Source organism: Cherax quadricarinatus, chromosome 46, assembly GCF_038502225.1.
Source record: "Cherax quadricarinatus isolate ZL_2023a chromosome 46, ASM3850222v1, whole genome shotgun sequence".
In the NCBI taxonomy this organism is placed as follows: Eukaryota; Metazoa; Arthropoda; class Malacostraca; order Decapoda; family Parastacidae; genus Cherax; species Cherax quadricarinatus.
Genome location: NC_091337.1, coordinates 25,635,285 through 25,660,510, shown reverse-complemented (window position 1 = coordinate 25,660,510; position 25,226 = coordinate 25,635,285). Strand labels below are relative to the sequence as shown.

The 25,226-nt window shown below is 38.6% G+C and overlaps 1 protein-coding gene across 1 annotated transcript in view; it reads right to left on the bottom strand.

Annotated features, from left to right (window-relative positions):
- The window catches only part of LOC128696620 (solute carrier family 4 member 11), a 200,278-nt gene that overhangs the window by 26,788 nt on the left and 148,264 nt on the right, over positions 1-25,226 (bottom strand). The window contains exons 3-7 of the mRNA XM_053787933.2: positions 20,113-20,320; positions 19,178-19,291; positions 16,429-16,635; positions 11,405-11,666; positions 573-679 (exon numbers count right to left, since the gene is read on the bottom strand). Coding sequence (XP_053643908.2) covers positions 573-679; positions 11,405-11,666; positions 16,429-16,635; positions 19,178-19,291; positions 20,113-20,320 — 898 coding nt within the window. The remainder of the gene's footprint in view (positions 1-572; positions 680-11,404; positions 11,667-16,428; positions 16,636-19,177; positions 19,292-20,112; positions 20,321-25,226) is intronic.

Here is a 25,226-nt window from a genome sequence, read left to right as displayed (position 1 = left end):
ACATTTCACAGCTCCTGACGACGCACAAGAGTGTGACAGTTCTAGACCTAAAGACTTCCATCTCCTTGTGGTTTGTTTTGCATCTATATATATATATATATATATATATATATATATATATATATATATATATATATATATATATATATATATATATATATATATATATATATATATAGATGTTATAATAAGGTTAGGTAAGTTTTCTAAGTTCCTTTTGGTGCAAAATTATAAATTTTTACATCAACTTTAATGAAAAAAATTTATCTTTAAAAGTATAAGAGAAAATTTAAGAAAGGACTTAATTTTAAATGAGTTCTTGCTAATTGACCAGTTTTACATATTCGGCACGATATATATATATATATATATATATATATATATATATATATATATATATATATATAACCTCCAGGTAACCTCCAGGTATATATATATATATACATACAACTGATTAATAACGTAATTACTACTGTTTGCAGCAGTTATAGAGTCTTATCACTTGTTCCACTGCCAGTAACACTACAATTAGTACAAGTGTAATATATTTTGAAGGTGAAGAGAGTACTCACGCTTGACGTCGCGGAAGACGTATGACCCAATAAATGATAAAACAATGACTGCAACGGGCAGAGCATAATCTGCTAGCGCCTCCCGCTTGTTGGCATTCAGGTACGGTCTGGTGATGATGGAAAAAGTGTTCATGAAGTATAATTAGAGGAGTCACTAATTTGTGTGAAATTTGATCACAGAAATTTTTACGTAAACAAACAAAATTTTATTACACTATTTGAATTAATAATTAAAACAGCATAAGCAGAGAACTAGTGGAATTAAATTAATTAAGTTGATAAAGAATACATTTTTTGCCACACAATTAAATATACGAACATCAGTCAGATTTGTTATTCCATTTACCGCTTTTATATATTGAAAAATGCAAATTAACAAATATAATAAAAGTATTTATAAGAAATATTACTTGAAATGTTAAACAATGGGTCACAGTTCCCCACACAGCAGGTGTGACCAAGTTGTGGCTTGTAACTTGCATGAGAAGCATTTTCTCACTCAATGAAACAATATGCAGAAAGACAGATAAGCCTGGATATTGTCTCATAAGCCACGCTTAATGATCAAACATGACATACCAAGCAATGGCGTTTCCATACCTGCTCTTACAGCAAATACTTGAAACAGATAATAATAACACAGTTATTAAGTTACCGTACAGTTTATGGAATAACATAACTACGAACTGCATTACTAAAGTATTATTAACCTGGGAATAAATTAAGTATATATTAGTCAGCTTCACTGAAGAAATGTATTTTAAACTCCCCAAAATATTTTTCATAACAGTGTACTGATAGAATTTGTGCAATATTTTACTAAATCAAAAGGATTCACGAAGATTTAAAATGTTTAAGTTTCCCGGTACAGCACTTTAGTAATCCACTGTCAATTTTATCGATGAATTGCTAGACTTTTAGTTTCAAAATATACAGTTAAATCCCGAAATTCAAGTGCCTTGTAATCCAAGTGGTTCAGTTACAGTAATCCCTCTTACAGAGAATCATTTTATTTTTCAGTTTTGCCTAATAGAATTTGAAAAAGTGGATGCTTCTTCGCAAAGTGCTTGGAAAAAAATTGGAAGTATGTTACGAAGAGAATCTGATTATTACGCAGTAACAAAGGGCAAAAGGAATAACAGGAAAAGCTGGTAGATGGATCAATAACTTTCTAACAAATAGAACACAAAAGTAGAAGTAAACAGAGTAAAGTCTGAGGCAGCTACAGTGAAAAGCTCTGTTCCGCAAGGCACAGTACTCGCTCCCATCCTGTTCCTTATCCCATATCTGACATAAACAGAGATGTAAACCATAGATCCGTACCTTCCTTTGCGGATGACACCCGAATTGCCATGACAGTGTCCGCCATCGAAGACACTGTCATGGCAATTCGAGACATCAACCAGATCTTTAAATGGGCCACAGAAAACAATATGAAGTTCAATGAAGAGAAATTTCAACAGCTCAGATATGGAAAACGTGAGGAAATTAAAAGTTAATCAGGGTATAAAACAAATTCTAACCACATAATAGAACGAAAAATTAATGTGAAGGACCTGGGAGTGATAATGTTAGAGGATCTCACTTTCAAAGACCACTACAATGCATCTACCTCATTTGCTAGAAAAATGACAGGATTGATAATGAGAACCTTCAAAACTAGGTATGCAAGCCCATAATGATTCTCTTTAAACCGCTTGTTGTCTCTGTGCTGGAATACTGCTGTACACTAACTGCCCCCTTCAAGGCAGGTGAAATTGCTGACCTGGAGAATGTAGAGAACTTTCACAGCACACATAAGTACGATAAAGCACCTAAATTACAGTGAACAGTTGAAGTCCCTTGATCTGCATTCCTTGGAATGCAGTCGAGAAAGATGCATGATAATATACACTTGGAAAATCCTAGAGGGATTAGTATCAAACCTGCACGCAAAAATCAGGAGATGCAACATTCCCCCAGTGAAAAGCAGGGGCGCCACGAGTACACCAAGAGACAACACAATAAGTGTCAGGGGCCCAAGACTGTTCAACTGCCTCCCAGCATACATAAGAGGGATTACCAATACACCCCTGTTAGTCTTCAAGAAGGCGCTGGACAGGCACCTAAAGTCAGTACCTGACCAGTAGGGCTGTTGTTCGTACGTCAGGTTGCGTGCGGCTAACAGTAACAGCCTGGTTGTTCAGACCCTGATCCACCATGAGGCCTGGTCTCAGACCGGGCCGCGGGGGTGGATCCAAGTAAACTACGCTCTTTGATTTTTTTTTCCTGAGACAAAAGTTGGACCCATCGGTCGGGTCCTCAAGGGGACACATCACCTTCCCTCTTATACTGGCACCCACACCGACTCCAGATGCTCTCTAGAAGCGTTGTGATTCACACTGTTTATCAGATTATTTTGAGTCTTTTCATCACATCATCTGGATATTAACAATGGGGATCTAAAAGGAATACTGGTGATGCTGGAAATGAGAAGAAGAAAAATGAAAATGAATCACTAATAACAAAGAGTTAAATTTAGATATGAAGCGAGGTGGAACATGTGATACTGACTGCCGTTATTATTCGTACGAGAGAATCCACCATCCGTACATTGAGGGAAAGTAAGAGCTTGTACACATGTTAATGTAGATTGTGACCAGGTGAAAAGAATGTCAGAGATGCATTGTAGAATGTCTAAGCTCTCCAGAAGAACCAACTACTGACAGTTTTGCATCCATATCAACAGAAGAGCCACAGCCATCTGCTTCAGCCCAGCAGAGCCACGTCGACATCCTCCACACACGTCAACAACCCCCACACACGTCAACAACCCCCACACACGTCAACAACCTCCACACACGTCAACAACCCCCACACACGTCAACAACCTCCACACACGTCAACAACCTCCATACACGTCAACAACCCCCACACACGTCAACAACCTCCACACACGTCAACAACCTCCATACACGTCAACAACCCCCACACACGTCAACAACCTCCACACACGTCAACAACCCCCACACACGTCAACAACCTCCACACACGTCAACAACCTGAAGAACATATCAACATCCTCCACACACGTCAACAACCTCCACACACGTCAACAACCTTCACACACGTCAACAACCCTCACACACGTCAACAACCTCCACACACGTTAACAACCCTCACACACGTCAACAACCTTCACACACGTCAACAACCTCCATACATATCAACATCCTCCACACACGTTAACAACCCTCACACACGTCAACAACCTCCACACACGTTAACAACCCTCACACACGTCAACAATCTCCACACACGTTAACAACCCTCACACACGTCAACAACCTCCACACACGTTAACATCCCTCACACACGTCAACAACCTCCACACACGTTAACATCCCTCACACACGTTAACAACCCCCACACACGTCAACAACCTCCACACACGTTAACATCCCTCACACACGTCAACAACCCCCACACACGTCAACAACCTCCACACACGTTAACAACCCTCACACACGTCAACAACCTTCACACACGTTAACAACCCTCACACACGTCAACAATCTCCACACACGTCAACAACCTTCACACACGTCAACAACCTTCACACACGTCAACAACCTTCACACACGTCAACAACCCTCACACACGTCAACAACCTCCACACACGTTAACAACCTCCACACACGTCAACAACCTTCACACACATCAACAACCTTCACACACGTCAACAACCCTCACACACGTCAACAACCTCCACACACGTTAACAACCTCCACACACGTCAACAACCTTCACACACGTCAACAACCCCCACACACGTCAACAACCCCCACACACGTCAACAACCTCCACACACGTTAACATCCCTCACACACGTCAACAACCCCCACACACGTCAACAACCTCCACACACGTTAACATCCCTCACACACGTCAACAACCTCCACACACGTTAACATCCCTCACACACGTCAACAACCTCCACACACGTTAACATCCCTCACACACGTTAACAACCCCCACACACGTCAACAACCTCCACACACGTCAACAACCTTCACACACGTCAACAACCCTCACACACGTCAACAACCTCCAAACACGTCAACAACCTCCACACACGTCAACAACCTTCACACACGTTAACAACCCTCACACACGTCAACAATCTCCACACACGTCAACAACCTCCACACACGTCAACAACCTTCACACACGTCAACAACCCTCACACACGTCAACAACCTCCACACACGTCAACAACCTCCATACATATCAACATCCTTCACACACGTCAACAACCTCCACACACGTCAACAACCTCCACACACGTCAACAACCCTCACACACGTCAACAACCTCCACACACGTCAACAACCTCCATACATATCAACATCCTTCACACACGTCAACAACCTCCACACACGTCAACAACCCTCACACACGTCAACAACCTCCACACACGTCAACAACCTCCACACACGTCAACAACCCTCACACACGTCAACAACCTCCACACACGTCAATAACCTCCATACATATCAACATCCTTCACACACGTCAACAACCTCCACACACGTCAACAACCCTCACACACGTCAACAACCTCCACACACGTCAATAACCTCCATACATATCAACATCCTTCACACACGTCAACAACCTCCACACACGTCAACAACCTTCACACACGCCAACAACCCCCACACACGTCAACAACCCCCACACACGTCAACAACCCTCACACACGTCAACAACCTCCACACACGTCAACAACCCCCACACACGTCAACAACCCCCACACACGTCAACAAGACGCAACAACTCCACTAAGATATCTCTGGTAGAATATTAAAAAAATGTGTTCGACAGTTTTGAAGGTCTCTTTAAAGTATAATTTTTTTCCTCTACGTTTTGCTCTTTCCTTCACCTTCCAAAAATTTCCATAAGGCGCTTTGAAAGATGATTTGCAATATAAAGTGGTTTTACTGAAGGTTTTCTCGTAGATAGCTTTATTTGCGTTTTTTTCATAACACTCTTTATCGTAGTTTCGATGTACAATCCTTAAACTTATAACTAATCATGGGATTTCAGTCAGTATGTAGTAATTTTTACAAATATTAATAATTAGCAGCAGATCTGAGCAATATTTCAAGAAATATAACTAGACATTAGTTATAAAATATAAAATATAACTAGACATTGGTTATAAAATATAAAATATAACTAGACATTGGTTATAAAATATAAAATATAACTAGACATTGGTTATAAAATATAAAATATAACTAGACATTAGTTATAAAATATAAAATATAACTAGACATTAGTTATAAAATATAAAATATAACTAGACATTAGTTATAAAATATAAAATATAACTAGACATTGGTTATAAAATATAAAATATAACTAGACATTGGTTATAAAATATAAAATATAACTAGACATTGGTTATAAAATATAAAATATAACTAGACATTGGTTATAAAATATAAAATATAACTAGACATTGGTTATAAAATATAAAATATAACTAGACATTGGTTATAAAATATAAAATATAACTAGACATTGGTTATAAAATATAAAATATAACTAGACATTAGTTATAAAATATAAAATATAACTAGACATTGGTTATAAAATATAAAATATAACTAGACATTAGTTATAAAATATAAAATATAACTAGACATTGGTTATAAAATATAAAATATAACTAGACATTGGTTATAAAATATAAAATATAACTAGACATTGGTTATAAAATATAAAATATAACTAGAAATTGGTTATAAAATATAAAATATAACTAGACATTGGTTATAAAATATTCTGACGATCGAATTTCCTATAATACACGGAATGCAAGGCTTCAGGAGTCACACCAACACTTATAATCCACCCATTACAAGGCTCAGTTGAATGCAGTTACTAGATTTTTAAACAAACCTGCCCTTTATATGACCCAAAAAAATATATACGGTTCATTCTTGTGTCTTCTGGAAAAAAAATTACAAAACCAAACACTGCGCATTACAGATTACATGTAACAAACAGTAAAATAGTTTGTGTATTATCTATACATTAAGGAGAACCTTAGATGCTACTCAGATTAATTATTATAGCCAATTATATATGACTGACTTAAACTAACCCTTTGTCTTGTTCATCTCACATTTTGATACTTATGGATACATGATGGAAATATAAACACAAATGCAGTATAATGTGATCCTTTATTGACTACGTTTCGCCCACACAGTGGGCTTTTTCAAGTCACAAACAGAACTACCTGGGGTGGAAGGAACGCGAGTATTTATAGTCCGGTTCAGAATGCTGAGGTCAGGTGAAGAATGCTGCATCTGATGATGTACCGAGTGGGGTTATAGAGTCTAAAAACTTGGGTACATCATCAGATGCAGCATTCTTCACCTGACCTCAGCATTCTGAACCGGACTATAAATACTCGCGTTCCTTCCACCCCAGGTAGTTCTGTTTGTGACTTGAAAAAGCCCACTGTGTGGGCGAAACGTAGTCAATAAAGGATCACATTATACTGCATTTGTGTTTATATTTCCATTGTGTCGGTATTTTATACCATTTATTTCCATGGATACATGATAATCATTTGTGGCTGCAGTTACACAGTTGTATCACTGGGAGAGACATGAACATACGAGAGCAATGATTATCATGGCACCAACAATATTTTTTCTCTTTAATAACTCACATGAGAAGTTCAGTAACATTTTTAACTGAAAACATGACATTTTCTTCACTTAATTTGCAGTTCTATATGCTTAATTACAAGTGCAGGCGAATTTCCCCGAATTGAGAAGAGGTGGAAATAACCATTCAAGAAGGTGGTCCCCTACAACCTTAGCTAAGATATAACACTAAATAAAAACGTCTAAATCTGCATACAGATATATGTGTACAAACTAATGTAAACTAAATATAAAGAAATAGGTTGATAGACAGCAACCACCCAGGGAGGTACTACCGTCCTGCCAAGTGAGTGGAAAACGAAAACCTGTAATTGTTTTACATGATGGTAGGATTGCTGTTGTCTTTTGTCTGCCTCATAAATATGCAACATTACAGGTACGTCTTGCTACTTCTACTTACACTTAGGTCACACTAAACTTACATGTACACGTTTACTTACACTCTAATCTGAGTTTTCTTTGATTTTATCTTAGTTCTTGTTCTTATTACTTTTCCTTTTATATCCATGGGGAAGTGGAATAAGAATCTTTCCTCCGTAAGCCATGCATGTTGTAAATGTCAACTAAAATGCCGGTAACAATAGGCTAGTAACCCCTTTTCCTGTAATAATTACTAAAAAGAATAAGAAAAAGAAAATTGTCAAAGTGGGAAGTCTGAATGTGCGTGGATGTTGTGTAAATGATAAGAAAGAGATGATTGTGGATATTATGAATGAGAAGAAACTGGATGTCCTGGCTTTAAGTGAAACAAAGCTGAAGGGGGTGGGAGAGTTTCAATGGAGAGGAATAAATGGGATTATGTCAGGGGTTTCAAATAGAGTTAGAGCTAAAGAAGGAGTAGCAATAATGTTGAAGGATAAGTTATGGCAGGAAAAGAGGGACTATAAATGTATTAATTCACGGATTATGTGAAGTAAAATAAAGGTTGGATGTGAGAAGTGGCTTATAGTAAGCGTATATACACCTGGGGAAAAGAGAAGTATAGAGGAGAGAGAGATTTTGGGAAATGTTGAGTGAATGCGTGGGGAGTTTTGAATCAAGTGTGAGAGTACTTGTGGTTCGGGATTTTAATGCTAAAGTGGGTAAAAATGTTGTGGAGGGAGTAGTAGGTAAATTTGGGGTGCCAGGGGGTAAATGAAAATGGGGAGCCTTTAATTGAACTATGTGTAGAAAAAGGTTTGGTATTAAGTAATACATATTTTATGAAAAAGAGGATAAATAAATATACAAGGTATGATATAGCACGAAATGAAAGTAATTTGTTACATTATGTATTGGTGGATAAAAGGTTGATGGGTAGGCTCCAGGATGTACACGTTTATAGAGGAGCAACTGATATATCGGATCATTATTTAGTTGTAGCTACAGTTAGAGTAAGAGGTAGATGGGATAAGAGGAAAATGGCAACAACAAGTAAGAGGGAGGTGAAAGTGTATAAACTAAGGGAGGAGGAAGTTCGGGTGAAATATAAGCAACTATTGCTGGTGCAAATATGAGTAGTGGGGGGGGGGGGTGAAGAGGGTTGGAATAGTTTTAAAAATGCAGTATTAGAATGTGGGGCAGAAGTTTGTGGTTATAGGAGGGTGGGTGCAGGAGGAAAGAGGAGTGACTGGTGGAATGATGAAGTAAAGGGTGTGATAAAAGAGAAAAAGGTAGCTTATGAGAGTTATTTACAAAGCAGAAGTGTTAAGGAAGAGGAAATGGAGAGTAAAAGAAAGGTGAAGAGAGTGGTGAGAGAGTGCAAAAGGAGAGCAGATGATAGAGTGGGAGAGGCACTGTCAAGAAATTTTAATAAAAATAAGAAAAAAATTTGGAGTGAGTTAAACAAGTTAAGAAAGCCTAGGGAATGAATGGATTTGTCAGTTAAAAACAGAGCAGGGGAGTTAGTAGATGGGGAGATGAAGGTATTGGGTAGATGGCGAGAATATTTTGGGGAACTTTTAAATGTCGACGAAGAAAGGGAGGCGGTAATTTCATGCACTGGCCAGGGAGGTATACCATCTTTTAGGAGTGAAGAAGAACAGGATGTGAGTGTGGGGGAGGTACGTGAGGCATTACAATGAAAGGGGGTAAAGCAGCTGGAACTTACGGGATCATGACAGAAATGTTAAAAGCAGGGGGGGATATAGTGTTGGAGTGGTTGGTACTTTTGTTTAATAAATGTACGAAAGAGGGGAAGGTACCTAGGGATTGGCGGAGAGCGTATATAGTCCCTTTATATAAAGGGAAGGGGGACAAAAAAGATTGTAAAAATTATAGAGGAATAAGTTTACTGAGTATACCAGAAAAAGTGTACGGTAGGGTTATTATTGAAAGAATTAGAGGTAAGACAGAATGCAGAACTGCAGATGAGCAAGGAGGTTTTAGAGTGGGTAGGGGATGTGTAGATCAAGTATTTACATTGAAGCATATATGTGAACAGTATTTAGATAAAGGTAGGGAAGTTTTTATTGCATTTATGGATTTAGAAAAGGCATATGATAGAGTGGATAGAGGAGCAATGTGGCAGATGTTGCAAGTATATGGAATAAGTGGTTAGTTACTAAATGCTGTAAAGAGTTTTTATGAGGATAGTGAGGCTCAGGTTAGGGTGTGTTGAAGAGAGGGAGACTACTTCCCGGTAAAAGTAGGTCTTAGACAGAGCTGTGTAATGTCACCATGGTTGTTTAATATATTTGTAGATGGTGTTCGGGAGAGGGGTGGGATTAAATTATGGGGAATCAAATACAAAATGGGAAGTGACACAGATACTTTTTTCTGAAGATACTGTGCTTGTGGGAGAGTCTGTAGAAAAATTGCAAAGGTTAGTCGATGAATTTGGGAGTGTGTGTAAAGGTAGAATGTTGAAAGTGAACATAGAAAAGAGTAAGGTGATGAGGGTGTCAAATGATTTAGATAAAGAAAAATTGGATATCAAATTGGTGAGGAGAAGAATGGAAGAAGTGAATGTTTTCAGATATTTGGGAGTTGACGTGCCAGTGGATGGATTTTTGAAGGATGAGGATAATCATAGAAGTGATGAAGGAAAAAAGTGAGTGGTGCGTTGAGATATATGTGGAGGCAAAAAATATTATCTATGGAGGCAAAGAAGGCAATATATGAAAATATAGTAGTACCAACACTCTTATATAGGTGTGAAGCTTGGGTTGTGAATGCAGCAGCGAGGAGACGGTTGGAGGCAGTGGAGATATCCTGTCTAAGGGCAATGTGTGGTGTAAATATTATGCAGAAAATTCGGAGTGTGGAAATTAGGAGAGGGTGTGGAGTTAGTAAAAGTATTAGTCAGAGGGCTGAAGAGGGGTTGTTGAGGTGGTTTGGTCATTTAGAGAGAATGGATCAAAGTAGAATGACATGGAGAGCGTATAAATCCTCGAAAAGGTTGGAGGGAGGGGGTAAAGGATGTGTTGTGGGCGAGGGGTTTGGACTTCCAGCAAGCGTGCGTGAGCGTGTTAGATAGGAGTGAATGGAGAAGAATTGTATGTGGGACCTGACGAACTGTTGGAGTGTGAGCAAGGTAATATTTAGTGAAAGGATTCAGGGAAACCGGTTATTTTATATAACCGGACTTGAGTCCTGGAAATGGGAAGTATAATGCCTGCACTCTAAAGGAGGGGTTTGGGATATTAGCAGTTTGGTGGGATATATTGTGTATTTTTATATGTATATACTTCTAAACTGTTGTATTCTGAGCACCTCTGCAAAAAGAGTGATTATGTGTGAGTGAGGTGAAAGTATTGAATGATGATGAAAGTACTTTCTTTTTGGGGATTTTCTTTCTTTTTGGGTCACCCTGCCTCGGTGGGAGACGGCCGACTTGTTGGAAGAAAAAAAGTAAAAAATAAACCATAGATCGTGGGTATCTTCTCTTCTGCTCCATACATGCATTTTCCATAGAAGTTTCTTCCGATAACAACTGCACGAGTTGTAATGTATTGTGGTCCATCAGAGAAATGTGATACACACACACACACACACACACACACAATTTTCATTTCCCTCCCTGACAGAAACTTTGATAGATCAATACAGAGTTTTCCTGGCTAAGGAAGAAGCCTCATTCTTGTATTATTTCTCACCATAGCGCAAATGCCTGTGTGAACTTACGTCTTGTTGAAGTTGTAGAGCATCACGCCAAGCCAGAGTGTGCCAAACATAAGCAAGAGGTAGAGGATGGAGTTCTCCCTCGTACATACATCTTGCACAAGGGTCAAGGTCATGTTGCCTTCTGGTATGCTGGGTGTAGAGTAAATATCTGAGGAGTTGCCTAAGATAGTGTAGGGTGACTGGGTACCTATGGTATATGAGGTGTAATTGGTGCTGTTGGTAAGGCCTTGACACGCCGGACTGTAGTAGTTGGCATCAAAATCTGCAAGTAAAGACAGTTGAAATGAGATGTCTATATGGTATAAAATAGACAAATTACTCTATTTTAAACCTATGTCTATAGAGAAAATACAAAACAGATTTATGTTCACCAGCATGATCTAGGCCTCTTTTTCCCTACTTTGTAAACTTGTGCTATGTTGGAGATAACGAATATTACCAGGTCTGTCTCGGGAAAGGAAAATGAAAAACACAAAGAAGATAAACCAGATTACAAAAAATAGGTATATTATATATTTTGATTGAAGATAATATTTCTGAAATTGATAAACAAATTGCTTGGAGAGTTTTGCGACAAATGAAAATGGAATTAAATAATTCATTCTAAAAATGAGGAACGTACAAAGATAAAAAAAAAAAAAAGGCTGAACAGCAGGCGTTGAAACTCAATGAAAAGAATTTTGAACCAATAGAGGAAGACCCCGAACTCAAAAGCTTTGCAAGAATGAAAATAAAAAATAAACAATACCGTAGAGAGAGCAGCATAAGAAACGAACCTTTTCTAAAAGTAGTAATAGAAGGTTAAGAGCAAGTTTGTAAATAGGAAATGTTTTTATTACATATAAAATAATGGCCCATAAAACTTCCGAACGAGATGAGGAAATATTTCAGGTTTTACGAAAGAGGCCACAAATGGCCTTGAGCTCCCTACAGCCAAATAAGATACAAATAAGATACAAATAAGATACATATAAGATACAAATCACTGGCAAAGTAAAAAAGGTATGGGAACAGATATCACCTTAGCTTCAAATGTAATGTACAGAAGAATTATGTTACCTAATTTGGGCAATTTTGAGACATTACAGAAAGGTACAATAATTTAGAGTACAAAAACAGCAAAATGTGCAAATTAATGAGAAAATAAGAGTTGTTATAGGGAGAACCTTTTAAATTCTATGTCTGTCTCATTCGCAAGTGTTGTTGTAATAATTTTGGAAAGGCAATGGATAAATCCCCTGGATAGCAAATTATTATGAAACAGTTTATTATCAGAAGAGAAACATTCTGGAATGACGTACAGTGTTGTACTTCGTTTTTGTAATATCCTACGATAGTCACAGAGTCCGGGTGTAAGAAGACTCGGCTAAACAGAATTTAACAGTGGCCTGGTGGCTAAAGCTCTCGCTTCACACGGCAAGCGTCTGGGTTCGATTCTCCGCGAGGGTAGAAACATTGGGCATGTTTCTTTACACCAGTTGTCTATGTTCACCCATCAGTAAAATGGGTACCTGGATGTTAGTCGACTGGTGTGGGTCGCATCCTGGGACAAAATTAACCTAATTTTCCCGAACGGCTTTCTGTATAGAAGTATGTCATTGATTCCAGCTAGGTCTGTATACCTTGTACATGTACTTGTATACCTTGTACATGTACTTGTATACCTTGTACATGTACTTGTATACCTTGTACATGTACTTGTAGTAAATAAAGATATTATATTACACTTCCCTTCCGAGGAGTGGTGCTAGGATGTGCGAAATGTGTTATGGATTCAAGAAATCTGAGCAGATCTTCCCTACCGTGGATCCTGGAGGTTACCTGGAGGTTATTCCGGGGATCAACGCCCCCGCGGCCCGGTCCATGACCAGGCCTCCCAATGGATCAGGGCCTGATCAACCAGGCTGTTACTTGATTACATCACAATTCCCAGCTTCTGTATCAAACTTTCATGTTTGCCATTTCCTCATGAATATAATAATCAAAGTTAACTATCCACAATGGGATTTTCTCTTTCCAGGGACAGAAACATTCTGGTTGGGATACATCAGACTATTCTGATATGTATGTCAGTGTCGTATAATTTATGGTATGTATGTCAGTGTCGTATAATTTATGGTATGTATGTCAGTGTCGTATAATTTATGGTATGTATGTCAGTGTCGTATAATTTATGGTATGTATGTCAGTGTCGTATAATTTATGGTATGTATGTCAGTGTCGTATAATTTATGGTATGTATGTCAGTGTCGTATAATTTATGGTATGTATGTCAGTGTCGTATAATTTATGGAAAGTCGACCGTTCTAGGTTAAAATTATTGTCTTCGGTGACCGCTACTGAAAAATTTCTTAATGATAGCAACAGAGGGGAAATTTACATTTTCAATGCAGCCTCCATCTCATAAATACCTTTTAATTATATAATTAATTCATTAGGCAATTTCATGTATAAATAGCATCATTAAATACCTAAATTAGCAACAAATTTGGTATAAATATTTTTGCTTAACAACAAAACAGCCTTGTAGAATTTTGAGCAGCAACTGCATCACACAGACAAGATGGCGGCGCTGCCATGGGCCGAACAAGGCAAGCTTATTCACATAGACTTTCTTGATTACATTTTGAAACGTGTGTGTGTGTGTGTGTGTGTGTGTGTGTTTAGTATTAACACAGTATCTATCATCATACAAAATAGTTCACTGTAAAATAGGTAACAAAGTTCATTATATATTAGTTAAGTAAGCTGTATACAACCGAAATACAAAATCATGCATAAGTAATATTTACTCATGAAATCCGAGGTAGCACCTGCCCGCGAGGACCAGTCGAACACTAGTAACCGGGTGAAAAATCTGGCAAAACTGTCGATTTTAGTGCATATCTTTCGGTCTGACACTCTACTAGCACTGTAAGGTGATACCAGCCTTTAACAGATTTCAACATACCAGGAACCAACACAATAATATTTTACATGCGTGAGATTCAGTCACCAATTTTAGGAAACTTCATGACACTCATGAATCTCTCGAAACCTTCTCACTGATCGCCATTTTATATAGTTGATTTTCCAGTTTCAATTCACCGAACTTGTACATGTGTGATTTGGTACTCACTAGAGCTCTGCAAGGTCTGGTTTACGGTTTGTAGTCGGCGTCATGCTGATATCTAACACACAAAATATGCCTTAATTTCTGCTAGACTTGGTCATTATTCCTTTTTCATGATACACCGTCCATTAAGTGATATTACATGTAATATTCTGAACTTGACCTATATTTCCATCTTATATAGTGCACCCTACTGTGATATTTGGAGATTTGCTAATCTTTGTTTTAGGGCATTTCGGTGAGGGAAAATTTTTGTCTATAATTAAACCTGACAAAGTGTGTACATTAATATTGTATTTAAACATCGTAACAGGAACCATGATTATGATCCTCTCTGATAAGTTCAACCCATTCTCGATTCGGTAAATATTTATTTCTGGGTCCGGTATCTAATATGAAAAAAGTTTTGTTAACTAACCCTAACGAAATCCAGCATAACACAACGTAATTCATCTGAGCATGATCTTGGGCTCACAAAATAGTGCCTATAATTGGCCAGACTTTTCACATGATTGGCCCTACCGAAGTGCGTGTTACTTTTCCTAGGTCCATTTTATACATCGAGGCGCATTTTGCCCATCGAGATGTCTTTTATCCCCTGTGGATATTCGAAAGTCGAATTCTCCCGTAGCTTTTATGAAGATAGAAAATGAAACAATGCAATTATCTGAAACTGTATACGAATCATGTTGGGCTTTTGTTGTGAGGATCACTACCAGCGAGCGTCACGTCACCTTCCTCTTCCACCTACTACCACACAGAGAATCATGTAGAATTATATTAAACAGAGTAACGTACTTAAATACTGTAAAAATTAAGAATATTCTTTATATATTGAAACAGTGTACTGTATACATTTTTGACACTATGATACTGTGTCAACGTGTAACATTACTTGTCAGAATCGTATGGTCATTACTTCAATGAAAGTTGATGGGTTGATTTTTTTTATATTTGTTCCGTAATTATATTCAGCATGAAAAAGAAGAGAATGCAAAGAGAGACATAGTAGCCCATGCGGGGGCAGTCACAGCTCCCACCTACACATTTAAAGTGCCAAGATATAAAATCAAATGAAAATTGTACAGAATTAAGTTACTAGGGATATGTGAATTACCAAGAGTTTCATGATTAACAACAGTATGAATATGAACTATAATTTTGTAATACAGTATTGTATTGAACAGTGTAACCCTTGATGCCCAGCCTTCCAACCTCATGTGCTTCAATTATCCACCATTTTTAATGCTACTATTATTCAGTTTTATAACGGTGCCCATTTTGTATAAGCTTTGTGTATGACACCTAAATTGAAAGCCAACTATGGGATTTCATTCCAGATTAGCTCACTGGACTTTCCATTCTCATATTTCATGTCTTGATCAATATTTTTCCGATTGTCAGTATCAATGAAGTTAAAGCATAATTTAGAAAGAGATTACGGTCTCTGAATCCCAAATTAAATTCGGTTCTGACACTTATTTTTCTTGTGATTACACAGAAGTGGTGCTTGCAGAGTCTAATATAACTGGGACATTTTGGCCTATCTTCTGGAAATTTATAGTTTGACTGTATGTTCATTTAATAAAGTGTGTGTGTGTACTTAGCAATGCTTGTGTGTGCTTTTTACTTTTAACTGGTCCAATATAGTCCCTCAATAAAATGTTACACTAAAGAATTTTGTAGACAGCCTAGTTTGTGTTCACTGATTTTTTTATACCTCAGATAAATAGCAGTTGCAGGTGATATGGAACACTTATTAAAGTGATAAATTAAATCTTTAATTCTCACAGCAACACTGACTTGTTCTGACAGAGCAGTAATAAATTTGCTCAATTATTAAAACATTTAAGCTTCTCACATGCTGTGATGGAAGTTGCTATAAGAAATCCACAAAGCTAGAAATACTTACTTTTTCCGACGGCAGTGAAGGCGTCATTACAGAAGGCAATGGAGATGAAGAGAGCAAAAATCTCTTCTGTGGAGCGTGTGGACCACCGCATGAGGCGAGACACATCAAATAATGAATACATCACCAAAAAGAAGCTGTTCCACAGCCCCACCGCACAGTACATCGCGTGGAAGTTAAGCTTGAAGTCATCACAGATGTAATATATGACTGAGGAGCAAAGAGAAATAGGTTTTTAATTTTTAATCAGTAAATTGAAAAGCCATTAGTATATTAATCATTATTATATTGCAAATACCAGCCTTCAAAATGAGAAAATACAAAATAGTAGTCACTCGAATTTACTTAAATAGAGCCTAATTAAAATGCTGCTTTCCGATTTTTAATTCGTTAGTTAATCAATAATTATGAAAAGATATAAAACTCTTAACTGTTGATGTCTCCTCTGTGCTCCTTAAAGTTCTGGGTGATGGAAGCAGTTAGAGGAAGGACAACTGTCCCACAGTGTAAATATAGTTGATGTACCATCTACTGTACAACACATCAGCTCGTGAAACATACTGCATGTACACTATGTGAATTTGGTCAGGTAATATGTAAAATTGATTCCACAGCCTACTGATGTAAGGAGTGTAAAAACAAGGCTATTATTGCTGTCACTGAAAAATGTAATGACGGTACTTAGCTAGAATGCAGAATTTGTTTTACCTTCATCACCTGTGAGAGAAGGGTGAGGTGGTAGATTGAACTGGCCAGAGGCGGTAGATTCTTGATGGATAGCAAGATGATAGGCGACAGTTAATGAGGATGTTTCATAATGAGCAGACTCAGGCCTGGTCGCCCTTTTGGAGCCTCTCACGGTAAGTACATGATATCGTTAACAAAAATATAACAGCGTTACCTCTCCATTTCCCTACCCACCATAAAGTCCAACGAGAAATATCACTAAACACACTAATGGCGTCATGGGTAGTGGAGCAAAATATAGTAGCGACTAATGGGCAAGGGAGCGCCACAGGAGCAAAGGTTTGCGTATCTTCCTGTACATGCCTGACACTGGTAGTCCAATGAAAACCCATTTAAGCTACAGACGACGTTACCCAGACTCAGTTTGTAAATCCTGAGCCGGGAAGTGGATCGGGAGCAAGAGTCAATAAAGCAATTTTTAAGGCAGAACCAGACAGATATAAAAACAATACTATATTACTGTGAAGAAGTGCACAGAGAGTATTTCGATTATTCTTTATGCAATAAATGTGAAATTGATGAATTAGTGAAACTAAATTAGTAACATTTAGTAACATTAGTACATTTACTGTACGGAGGAAGCGCTACCCAGCAAGCGGTAACTTTTTAACAGATATTTCCATTCTAACATACGTAGTTTCTTATTATGAATTGGTTTCTTTCATAAGGAGTTACTGCCCAATATAATTATGATGTGTAGATTGGGATGATGAATAATGTGTGTGATGATTTCAATGTTAGATATTTTATATAAATTGATTTTGATAACTTAAAGAAAATTATCACTGCAAACAAACAGCTCAAAAGGACATGAACAAATAATAAAGAAACAGTCAAACAGCAGTTTCAATTACTTTTTCTGTTTTTTTTTATTTTTTTAGTAGTAAGTTCATAAAGAAAAAAAGGATTACCAGCCTCGCTTTTTTTTTACAGAAATTTAGTCGTTGTCTCTGCTATGCATAGTTTAGAGAAATCTATTCTAATACCCAGTAGCACTGGAAACAAAATACCAAATGATTTATTAGTCTATGGGTTCCGGAGATCATTGACTTCCCTACCACCGACACGGTCACGGACCAGGCCTTCCCATTGTTCCTCTCCTAGCTTGGTCAAGGACCAGGCCTCACTATCCCCCTCCTGGCTTGGTCACTGACAAGGCCTCCTTACTGTCCCCTTCCAGGCTTGGTCATCAGGGGAACAGTGTTGTTGTGGGAATGTAATTTATATTGGTTTGGCTTCAGTATATTGTGTTTACTCATATATGAGTATATTTAAGTGCTGCATTTTTTTAAACATTTGAGAGTATTGAAAGGTTGATTTGATTTGACCTTCCTTACTCTTACGTCTTTGAAGATTTCTTGGACGGTTTTGTACTTAAGTGACTACTAAATATTTAATTTTTTTGTATTAATACTTGTAATGCTTTCCTGTATATGACAGTTGGAATTTCATTTGCAATTTTTTTAGCAATACTTATTTCTATATAATTTCAGAAACGAGACTTATAGTCAGGGGGACACACAGCAAGATCCACACAGAGAACAGGATCCTTGGTGATCGGGTGACTACCGGGAAGGACCAGAAAACACGAGAATGTTGCAGATGGTAACCTTTGAAGAGATGGACAGGTGTGGTTGATGAATGGCCGGAAGAAAGAGATAATTTGGGAGATGTTGCAAGAGGTGCAGTACCATGGGAGATGCTGGTAGTGAAACTATGTGCTGGAAACTATGAGAACATGAGTATACTGTTTCCACTGATATATCATAAAACGATCTGAGTACCAAAAATATGTTGAATTCAATTTTTTTTTTTTTTATGTAGGTGCGTATGATAATGAGAAAACATACACGTGGGATGATTCCATTTGATGCAGCGACTTTTCAGTGAAAAACAGACTAAAACAGAGCAACAAAATGAGATTAAGCTGTTCATGCTAATAACATTAGTTGATATTATCTACAGACTTATATTCCAGTCCTCCTGAAGACACAGGCAGACTTACTCTTAATGTATATAGCAAGAGGTGCAGTGGTGAGCTGGATGAGAAGGGGCTGGCCAGAGAACAAGCCCCAGAAGACTCCACCTATCACCTGCCCAATTATCACCTTCTTGACGTCTGAAAAATGACACTCGGGTAAGTTCGGTTAAGACTATTTTCAATTACAGTGAAAATAATGCAGAAATACTTAACTCTAAGCAAGACAGGTTAATGACAAAAATATTATTGTTTTCAAGGTGTGGTTGTTATTAGTGTAGTTAATTCAGGTGTGACTGATATAAATAACGGTAAAAACTAACAAAACTCAAATTTGTATTAACGAGCTACTCTGACTGCTGGTACTCCTACTTGCTCACCTGGACAATATAACGCATTTTCCATTTTTTGTCTTATATAAGTTGCAATTTTTTTTTAGGGTTTCTACATCCATATCTTTAAAGGCAATTTTAAAATTAGCTACTGTTGTGTAGGAATTTTTGCTACAGAATTTCGTTATGATCTTTCGTCAGTAATGGTTTTACTCAGCCTGTAACATATATATAAGCAGGATTTTGAACAACATAGACATGATACGTCAAAAAAAAATAAAAAATAAAAAAAGATACAAGTAACATACCTCCTCATAAGTATGATTTTAATTTAATGGTCGCTGTTACAGAGGCAATGTATACTACCAACTGAGCCAAAGTTGTCACAATAAACGTAGGCTGCAGTTCAAGTTTATATTGGGACAATGCGTCGATCTATTTAGAGGATTTTGTAAGGTCTCACTACATCTGCTGACCCTGTTAATTTAGCAGCCATTAAACATCTGGGTCTTAACTAAACTGTTGTGAGTCACATCCCAGAGACGATGTGATACAACGGTTTGGTTAACTGTTGTGCTGTTACGGTATGTGACTGTGGGAGTGCCATAGTTTAACAGATCTTTATCATACCTATTTTTCCATGTGTGTTGTGGTCGTTGAGAACCCCGAAGGCGATGGCGGGCAGGATGCAGGCGAAGTACAGGAAGAAGGTTGTGGAGATGACTTTCTGCAGCGTCTTGTGACCTATGACGCCGTCCTTGTAGTCGGAGAGGTAGTGGGGGATGCGTCGCTCCAGGTCTTCTCGCAGACCTCGCGCAAACGAACACCGCTTTTCCTGCTGGAAAGTTAACAGTAGCTGCTGTGAGTGGGCACAGAGAAGCTGCTTGGGCGCCATCATTGTATAAGAGCTGGTCTGTCAGATCATCCATTGTCACCGCATCTTAGACCCTCAGTAGGAGCAAAAAGGGCTAAATAAACATGTTAGTCCTGGTAGGATAGAGGACTGTGGAATTTACAGTGCTTGAACCAATAGGTTGTTCAGAGCTTTAATTCGCTCATCACCTATGACAAACTATATAAACTGTAAGTAAAAACACACTACGAATCCTTAAAATAATACATTCAGAAAATCATTACAATTTTAAGTCCATTTCTGTTAAAATCCAGCAAAGTCAACCATACAGCGCTTTATTTAAAATATCACATCGCAGCAATTATAAAGACTACACTTTATCCAGCCAAAAGCATGTTATTAAAAGGTATACAACAGTCAATGACATGCAATAAACTTTACTGAGTAACATAATATGCCCTATCCCCATTCTTATAAAGTATTCCATCCTCCAATTATTTTCTCGTACGTCAGGCAATGAACACTGGTGTTTAAGGAGATGTCAAGCTTCTTGATACAACTTTCTCGGCATTTTGAAAATCAGAAAGATGGTTAAAATCTCTGACATGAATAAAGAGAGCATTAGACTCTTGTCCATTTCTAATGCTATATTTATGTTGTTGCGGTCTTAGTTCAAGACTTTTTCCTGTTTAACCGTAATAAAATTTATTGCATTTTTACAAGGAATCTTATAGAAACAACCATCAGCATTTTTGGGAGAATTCTTAATAAAATATTGTTTATTGGATCAAGCTTTTTAAATCCAACTTTGATTTTAAAATTTTTAAGTAGAAAATGTATATCAAGATTTTCATGGTAATGGAGAACCAACATATTTAACCAAGAATATGTTGGTTCTCCCACTCCAACCAGGAACAGAACTTTTCCTCATGGCCACTAACAATGACATTTTGAACTCAGCCATTGCCATTTGACACTCCATTAAATATGAGGGTTCACAACAAAGCAAGCATTCGCCTTAAATGGGCGAGGGTAACGCAGAAAGAATAACCGAATCATACGCTTTCACCCGCCATTCTTTTCTTCCTCTCCCGGCATCCTCCAGCAGTGTCTCCAGCAGAGCAATAACGCTGCCTCTTTTGGGTGGAGCGAGATTCATATTTACATCCCAGGAGTGTAACAGGTGGGAATGCAAGAACCTACCTACACAATGAACCCGTTCTGATTCTCCCAGATGCAAATTTTCTTAGAGAATTATCCTTATTATTTAGACCGAAAAACGAAGGGAGAAGGTGACATGGAAGACTAAGCCAAGCCTCATTACTAAGTTTTGGTGACCCAACCTTAGGTAGGAGGAAAAACTAGGTTGTAGATAGGGAGGCACATGGGAGGGAGGGTACAGGCAAGGTGGAGAAGACAGGTCGTCGAGGGTCTGCTTCAGTGCACCGCTGCAGATAGCGAGAAGGTAATACTTTTATTAAAAATATTCAATACTGATTAATTAGATAGTGCATGTAGGTGTGTGGGGGAGGTGTTGGTGCGCTGCTCCAGGTGACGCGTCGTAGCCTGCAGCCGTGACCTCTGACATTCCTCGCAACGTTATCTGCTTCCGGGGCGGGAGGGAAGGGTGAGGTGGGAGGTAAGAGAGGGATGCAAAGGTAAGGCCGGATGGGAAGAGAAAGAGGGAGGGAGGGAGAGGTTAGGCCAGAGAAGTGTGAGGAAAGTTGGAGACAGAGAAAGAATGGTGGGTAAGAAAGACGGGAGGGAAGAAATAGGAATAGGTGATACTGGTCTAGGAATTTACTGCCTCTGCAATGATAATCCATGTGGTGATCTCTGCAACAGAACCCTATGTGGAAATCTCTGCAACAGCAACCTATGTGGAAATCTCTGCAACAACAACCTATGCGGTAATCTCTGCAACAGCAACCTATGTGGTAATCTCTGCAACAGCAACCTATGTGGTAATCTCTGCAACAGCAACCTATGTGGTAATCTCTGCAACAGCAACCTATGTGGTAATCTCTGCAACAGCAGCCTATGTGGTAATCTCTGCAACAGCAGCCTATGTGGTAATCTCTGCAACAGCAGCCTATGTGGTAATCTCTGCAACAGCAGCCTATGTGGTAATCTCTGCAAGAGCAGCCTATGTGGTAATCTCTGCAACAGCATCCTATGTGGTAATCTCTGCAACAGCAACCTATGTGGTAATCTCTGCAACAGCAGCCTATGTGGTAATCCCTGCAACAACACCCTATGTGGTAATCCCTGCAACAGCAGCCTATGTGGTAATCCCTGCAACAGCAGCCTATGTGGTAATCCCTGCAACAGCACCCTATGTGGTAATCCCTGTAACAGCACCCTATGTGGTAATCCCTGCAACAGCAGCCTATGTGGTAATCCCTGCAACAGCAGCCTATGTGGTAATTCCTGCAACAGCAACCTATGTGGTAATTCCTGCAACAGCAACCTATGTGGTAATCCCTGCAACAGCAGCCTATGTGGTAATCTCTGCAACAGCAGCCTATGTGGTAATCCCTGCAACAGCAACCTATGTGGTAATCCCTGCAACAGCAGCCTATGTGGTAATCCCTGCAACAGCAACCTATGTGGTAATTCCTGCAACAGAAACCTATGTGGTAATTTCTGCAACAGCAACCTATGTGGTAATTCCTGCAACAGCATCCTATGTGGTAATCTCTGCAACAACAACCTATGTGGTAATCTCTGCAACAGCAACCTATGTGGTAATCCCTGCAACAGCAGCCTATGTGGTAATTCCTGCAACAGCAACCTATGTGGTAATCTCTGCAACAGCAACCTATGTGGTAATCCCTGCAACAGCAACCTATGTGGTAATTCCTGCAACAGCAACCTATGTGGTAATCTCTGCAACAACAACCTATGTGGTAATCCCTGCAACAGCAACCTATGTGGTAATTCCTGCAACAGCAACTTATGTGATAATTCCTGCAACAGCAACCTATGTGGTAATCTCTGCAACAGCAACCTATGTGGTAATCTCTGCAACAGCAACCTATGTGGTAATCTCTGCAACAACAACCTATGTGGTAATCTCTGCAACAGCAACCTATGTGGTAATCTCTGCAACAACAACCTATGTGGTAATCTCTGCAACAGCAACCTATGTGGTAATCTCTGCAACAACAACCTATGTGGTAATCTCTGCAACAACAACCTATGTGGTAATCTCTGCAACAACAACCTATGTGGTAATCTCTGCAACAACAACCTATGTGGTAATCTCTGCAACAACAACCTATGTGGTAATCTCTGCAAGCAAAACATTCAAGAAACTTACAACATTAACATACATTTTGTACATAATAGCACTGGTTACATAACTGCCTGAAGTACGAGTGAAGACCTTGAGTATGTGTTCCGCTCCTCGACAATCACCTTCAACGAAGTTGTCTTGATGATGATAACGGGCCATTTATTTGATGTATCTGAGCTACCCTCCCTTTCATTGAATCGAATCTGATTGCCTCCCATTTCCCTGGCGCTGTATGACCCGTAGGTGTTTAGCGCCCCATCTGCACTCTCTCCCATGAAAACTATGATAACATGGATATTATGATATTCATGTTGAATTATTGTATTCTCCGATTTTTTTGGGATCAGATAGAAGATTGTGCAAGGCGAGTCATCTGGAGTCTTGACTCGTCTCCAGCTTCCACGATTATTCAGGCTGCTACCATCAAATAAAAAATATTTCTGTAACAGTTTTAAAAGTTTTCAAGAGGAAATTGGACCATTACTTGCTACCACACTGTCAGGGGTGGTAAGTATTACTGGTCTTACTCTTGTGATTAATGCTAATGTTCGCACGATTCTCTAGCGAGCCCAACATGGTAGACAGATCATATACCCTCGGAGCTATCACAAATCACATGATGCGCGGCCATCATGACCCTTACACAAATAACCCGCACATAGAATAGAGGAGCTTATGACGACGTTTCGGTCCGACTTGGACCATTTACACGTCGTCGTAAGCTTCTCTCTTCTATGTGCGGGTTATTTGTGTAACGTTCCAGTCACGGTATTGTGCCTTTTTTTGTTAATCATGACCCTTTATTCCTCGCCTCGCTTGCATTTGGAGTATGTTCTCACAATAAATAAATACAAAGAACCATGCTATCTAACCTCTTTCATTACTTATTATGGAAGTTGTGTAGCATTAAAATTGTCTCATCAGATGTCTTTGGAGGCCTCAAGAATGTTTTATTCTTAAATATTCACTTCCGGATGCCTGGGGTATCTGTATAGACCACAAAAAATGCTTAGGAAAGTCTTTAGCACTAAATAATTTAGTGGTTTGTAATTGTTGGGTTAATATGGACTAAGACAATCATCTTCTCACTGCGTTAGTTCATGAACTTTTAGTTTGGTTTGGTTGTTTGACCTCGAGTGATTTTTATGTAGAGTGGTACTGAATTCTTATTCCCTTTAGCGCGGAGTGATCTCATACGTCAGAGTGCTAGCAAGTCTTGCCACTTCCTTCACAGTGTAAACTAAATAAAAAAAAAATTATAATAAAATTATTGCTAGCCTAAGACTTTCATATGATCTGAAGACAGCAGCTCTTAGCTTGAAAAATACCTATTAAGAAAAGATTTGATATGTCAGAATTCTTTACATTCCTTCACTTGAAATCCAAATCATTTCAAAGGAGGGACACTGATGCTGGTGAAGGTCTCAGGAGTCAATGAAATGGAGTCACTTTCCACTTTCTTGGATCAGACCTAACTGACTCCCATTTCCCAGGAGCTTCAACACCCCTACGGGCTTGGTACTTCCCTCTAAACAAATTATTAATTAAATTTCTAGTTCAAGCCCTCCCCATAGGGTAAAGTCGAGTCACACT